This window comes from Cucurbita moschata, unplaced genomic scaffold (assembly GCF_002738365.1).
Source record: "Cucurbita moschata cultivar Rifu unplaced genomic scaffold, Cmos_1.0 Cmo_Scf00017, whole genome shotgun sequence".
NCBI classification, from domain to species: domain Eukaryota; kingdom Viridiplantae; phylum Streptophyta; class Magnoliopsida; order Cucurbitales; family Cucurbitaceae; genus Cucurbita; species Cucurbita moschata.
The window spans coordinates 3,787,809-3,793,282 of record NW_019268533.1 but is presented as its reverse complement, the minus strand read 5'-3'; the positions used below and the strand labels follow the sequence as shown (position 1 = coordinate 3,793,282).

At 36.1% G+C, this 5,474-nt stretch overlaps 2 protein-coding genes across 9 annotated transcripts in view; one reads left to right on the top strand and one right to left on the bottom strand.

The window, feature by feature from the left end:
- Window positions 1–2,652, top strand: part of LOC111455106 (dehydrodolichyl diphosphate synthase 6) — a 4,554-nt gene extending 1,902 nt beyond the window's left edge. For 5 of the 7 annotated variants that reach the window (XR_002712539.1, XR_002712537.1, XR_002712535.1 and 2 more), the window contains 2 exons: window positions 818–1,898; window positions 2,407–2,652. Coding sequence is in view for 1 of the 7 variants with exons in the window: in XM_023096641.1 (XP_022952409.1) it covers window positions 853–1,737 (885 nt within the window). In the remaining 6 variants the exon portion in view is untranslated. Of the gene's footprint in view, window positions 1–817; window positions 2,092–2,406 lie in introns of those variants that run through there. The other 2 variants (XR_002712538.1, XM_023096641.1) reach the window with 2 other exon arrangements.
- A 1,532-nt stretch (window positions 2,653–4,184) lies between these two features.
- Window positions 4,185–5,474, bottom strand: part of LOC111455105 (dynamin-related protein 3A-like) — a 16,567-nt gene continuing 15,277 nt past the window's right edge. For both annotated transcript variants that reach the window (XM_023096639.1, XM_023096640.1), the window contains exons 19-20: window positions 5,336–5,435; window positions 4,185–4,907 (exon numbers count right to left, since the gene is read on the bottom strand). In XM_023096639.1, the coding sequence (XP_022952407.1) occupies window positions 4,665–4,907; window positions 5,336–5,435 (343 nt within the window). In that variant the 3' untranslated portion in view covers window positions 4,185–4,664. The remainder of the gene's footprint in view (window positions 4,908–5,335; window positions 5,436–5,474) is intronic.

The window sequence follows — 5,474 nt, the reverse complement described above, 5'->3', positions numbered from 1 at the left end:
AAAAAAAAAAAAAAAAAAAAAAAAAAAAAAAAAAAAAAAAAAAAAAAAAAAAAAAAAAAGGAATATACGAATACAAGATCAAAGAGAGCACAAAACAACAAAAAGAGTACATAAATTGATCAAATGGGTGTTTCAGAAAGAAGAGAACAGTAAGGAATGGAGATTATCAGGCAATAAAGAAGAAGTACTGAAGCAAGAGAGGCGAAAGAGAGAAAATAAGAGGTTGGAAGATGGGGCATAAAAAATGGCAGAACGAGAGAGAGAGTTGAGTTAGAAAGTTGTAGATAGTAATGGAATCATGTTCGATTAATGTTATATGCTCTATGTTGAGATAAATGCATGGGCTCCTACTATTCTTGATCTATTTCATACTAGAGGGCTATAGACTCATGTTGTCAACGAGCCACTTAGTTAAATTCCCATTTGATAAAACTTTCCTTTTTTAGGTCAATTTTTTTGAAATGTATTCATTTCCTTATCATTTCTTGACTATAGATTGAACTTCTCTTAAAAGAACGCTTCAATTCTTAGCTCATTACAAAACAAAAGTAAGTTTTTTAGTTTTCCAAATTCGGCTTGGATCTTAAAAAAAAGGTATAATACGTAGATAACAAAACAAATAAATTTATAGGTAGAGGTGGTGTTTAGAAGATTAATTTTTATAAACCAAAAACATAAAATGAAATGGTTATCAAATGGGACATAATATGGATAGAAAATGTCATACTGGTGAAATTTGCTCTTTCAATAATTGCACTCATGGAAGGTTTTTTCCTATGAAATTTCTATACTTAATAAATCATGGCTTCATTGACAGGCGTCTGGTGCTACACATCAAGCAATCAAAACAGAATGGGAGTTGGAAATGTGTGGGTAAATTTTTGGGTTGTACTTAATCAGATCATCGAACGTGTTACTAGTTTTTTTAGGAGATGCGCCTTCAATGTTCTATCGATGGGTTCAATTCCCATTCATGTTGCTTTCATCATGGATGGGAATAGGAGATTTGCAAAGAAAAAAAAGTTGGCAGAAGGGGCTGGCCATAGGTTTGGGTATTTGTCTTTGGTGTCCATGCTCAAGTACTGCTTTGAATTTGGTGTGAAGTACGTGACGATCTACGCCTTCAGCATCGATAATTTTCGAAGAAGTCCAGAAGAAGTTCAAGGTGTGATGGATCTGATGTTGGAAAAAGTTGAATTGTTGATTAGAGAAGAAAGCCTTGTGAATCAATATGGAGTTAGACTTCACTTCTTAGGAAACTTAGGTTTGTTGAGTGAACCCGTCAGGAAAGCGCTTGAAAAAGCGGCGACAGCCACATGCAACAATAACAGAGCAGTACTTGCTATCTGTGTTGCTTACACTTCCACCGATGAAATTGTTCGTGCCGTTGAAAAGTCTTGTGAAGAGAAATGGGATGAGATGAATTTGAAAAGTGCAAATGGAGAAGGAAATGATTTAGGCAAAAAGTTAGTAATGGCTGAAAATGGTGAGAACTTCATAACATTAGCTGATGTTGAGAAGCATATGTATACCACGGTTACTCCCGACCCCGATATGCTAATTCGTACGTCTGGAGAGGCCCGCTTGAGCAATTTCCTTTTGTGGCAGACCTCTTCATGTTATTTGTATTCTCCCTCAGCACTTTGGCCAGAAATTAATTTTTGGCATTTGCTGTGGGCAATCTTGAATTTTCAAAGAAACAATCTTCGTTTGGTAAAGAAAAGGAAACAGTTATAATCTTGTAAGAGCAGAATTAACTTTTGGCATTTGCTGTGGGCAATCTTGAGTATTCAAAGAAACTATCTTCATTTGGTAAAGAAAAGGTAACAGTTGTAATCTTGTATGAGGATTTGTTCGTAATCGTCTCCATAAGGAAATAGATTTGATTAAATATCGAGGTTCGTTCCTTTTCCCCTTCGTATTATAAAGTTATAGTACTCAGTGTAGCTCCATTATGTGTTCTTTTGGAACACTTCTTGTATATGTTGTGTATGAGATTCAAAAATTTATGGTAGTTTGCTTGGACACTGTCTAAAGAATAGGTATCCTGAATTACAATTGATATGAAATGTGAATCAGAGCTCATTTTGTTACTGAAATTGGTTCATTTAGTTGGCTGCTTCTGCATTTTTGTTGCTGAAAGCCTTCAAGGGTTGTCATGTTTAGTCCTTTTTAGAAAGGCTACATGTGTAGTGGGATGTTGATTCGAACCTCTAAGCACTTGGGTCATATTCGATTCGGTCGATAGCGTATAAGGATTTGAAGGATTGTTGTCACAGACATTAGTATTTATTGGATTGTTTTACAAAGAGAAAGATTGTTTGAACTATTTTGTTTCATTCAAGTAGGCTGTGTTTGTGCATTTACTGAAGTTTGCTAATGGTATTATGGTCTCTCCTGCTATAGGGAACACATTTAGAAGAGGAACTAACAGCAGAGGATGGCCTTTGAAGAGTTCTTGCATGATGGCATGACCCACTAGGAGGGAAGACACCATATTTTACTTGCTATGAAGCTATGGCATAAAGCTACTAATCATTCTAAAAAACGTCCTTAGAATTTGTAGGCAATGTTTGAAAGCATTTCTGTCAGTTCACTCAAAATTTACATGTTTGCAAGTAATATAAATTGCTTAGAGAAAATTTGGAAGTACATATTCAGATACTTCCTCATATGCAGAGGGCACTCGGGACTACTAGGGAGATGTTTTCACACTCATAAGGAATGCTTCGTCCTCCTCTCCAATCGTTGTGGGGATCTTACAATTCACCCCTCTTGGAGGCCTAGTGTCTTTGCTGGCACATCACCCGGTATTTGACTCTAATATCATTTGTAACAATCCAAGCTCATCGCTAGCAAATATTATTAAATGAACACGACTCATCACAATGGTATGATATTGTCCACTTTGAGGATCAGCTCTTATGGATTTGATTTGGGCTTCTCCAAAAGGCTCTAAACCAATGGAGAGAGTATTCTTGGATTATAAACCCATGATCATTCTCTAAATTAGCCGATGTGGGACTTTCATCCAATATCTCTCCTCGAACAAAATATGTCTCCCCTTAATCAAGGTTCGACTCCTTTTCTTTTGGAGTCTTAGTCATCTTTTGACTATGCCTTCGAAGAGTTTTTCTTTTGGAGTCTTAGTCATCTTTTGACTGTACCTTCGAAGAGTCTCGACTTTTTTTTTTTTTTTTGAGTCCTTTGTTCAACATTTGAGGATTTTATTGACATGACTAAGTTTAGTATGGCTCTAGTATCATGTTAGATGAATACGACTCTTCACAAGTATGATATTGTCCACTTGAGCATAAGTTCTAATGGTTTTGCTTTAGGTTTCCCTTCAAGGTTTGAAAAATGCATCTAGAAGTTTTCACACCCTTATAATGAATGCTTCTTTTCTTATAATGAATGCTTCTTTCCCTTTTCCAGCCGATTATTTCACACATTATTTCTAAAAGGGTTTTTCTTATAATGAATGCTTCTTTCCCTTTTCCAGCCGATTATTTCACACATTATTTCTAAAAGGGTTCATTTTGCATTGGGAATAATAAATCAGATTTCATTCATAAGAGAGAGAGAGAGAGAGAGAAAGCTCTGCAGCTTTGTTCATTAGCAAGCTTGGAACCAATTTCTGTNTTTCTTTTGGAGTCTTAGTCATCTTTTGACTGTACCTTCGAAGAGTCTCGACTTTTTTTTTTTTTTTTGAGTCCTTTGTTCAACATTTGAGGATTTTATTGACATGACTAAGTTTAGTATGGCTCTAGTATCATGTTAGATGAATACGACTCTTCACAAGTATGATATTGTCCACTTGAGCATAAGTTCTAATGGTTTTGCTTTAGGTTTCCCTTCAAGGTTTGAAAAATGCATCTAGAAGTTTTCACACCCTTATAATGAATGCTTCTTTTCTTATAATGAATGCTTCTTTCCCTTTTCCAGCCGATTATTTCACACATTATTTCTAAAAGGGTTCATTTTGCATTGGGAATAATAAATCAGATTTCATTCATAAGAGAGAGAGAGAGAGAGAGAGAAAGCTCTGCAGCTTTGTTCATTAGCAAGCTTGGAACCAATTTCTGTAGTGCATTGGTGGGCTTGAAACATCCCATTATATAGTTACACAACATAACATCAAAATTGCAATTACAAAAGTTTGTGCTGGAGAGTTCCAACTCATATCATCCAAACATACATAACCCCTCAGTAAGATATGATCCGGAGCAGCATATTTACATATGTAAAGTGAATCAGAGACAGGTCAAAGAACAACTGATGAACTATAGCAGCTGCAAAATCAGCCATTGATTCCAAAATCTGAACAGTTTCGACTGGCATTACATTTTTACAACCAGATGGCTTCCAAAAATGGAGTGACTAGTTCGTCTTCTCCCTATTTATTTTAATAGCACCTTCATAAATAATGCAATCTAACGCTAAAACATATCAAGAAGAACACAGAAGAAGGAAGAGATACTTTTATCTTGATTTAATCTTTTAGTAGAAAGAGCTAGCTCCACTAGAGTTAAGTTCTGGATGGTAAAATTCCAAAACCTGGTCGAGCAGTAAATCAAATATATTGCCTTCATTCAGTAATAACTGGACTCTTGTGCACATTCAGAAGTCTTTAAAGATGGTGTAGATGGTTACTTTCCTGGCGTTTACAGGAATCCGCTTCCATTAGAATCAGCATTAGGATGGAATGGAGACGAGAGCTCCTCCGAATGAGGTGACTTGCGAGATTTTAGATGCCTTGGGGAAGCAGAATATGAATCGCCGGAACTGGATGTAGAATACATCGACGACATTGGCAGTCCATGGATCCTCGGTAATCCCGTTGGATCGGCGCCCACATTGTATCCCTTTTCAACTGTTTCAGCCTCCAAAGGTAACTCATCCAGTGTCTGCAATCATTGAAAAGATGATATATTTATAGAACTTCATTCATGCTAATGTCACGATCAAACAGCAAACTGAACTAAACAAGTTACTTCAATAAAAATCTTCTCAATATTTACCATCTGGCGACTCTGAGCGTTTTTTGTTCGATGAACGATTTCATCTTGTTATGATGATTATGAATTCCTCTGTCTAGATGCTTTATAATCCTACCCCTTTTATATCTTGTGAGATTCATTCTACCTATTATGTCATGTGATCATTTTTTTTTTCTCGTTCTTTCGCGTCCTTGCATTTATCTGCATACCCTTATCGTACTCATCATCCAATTGGTTATTTTATTTTATGTTATTTTAACGCTGATTAGTTTCCAGCATGATAGATCTTTCATCATATCAAGATGCAAGCATCGCCACGAGCAGGAAAACCATACCCGAAAAGCCTGCTGAAGTACACGAAGGGTTTCCCTTGTACGCTTTCTCTTCATTGCCACTTCATCAGGCTCCTGCAACATCTCTTCAAACAGGTTCTCTCTGTTTGACAACATTACACCAAAAAAAAAAAAAAAAAAA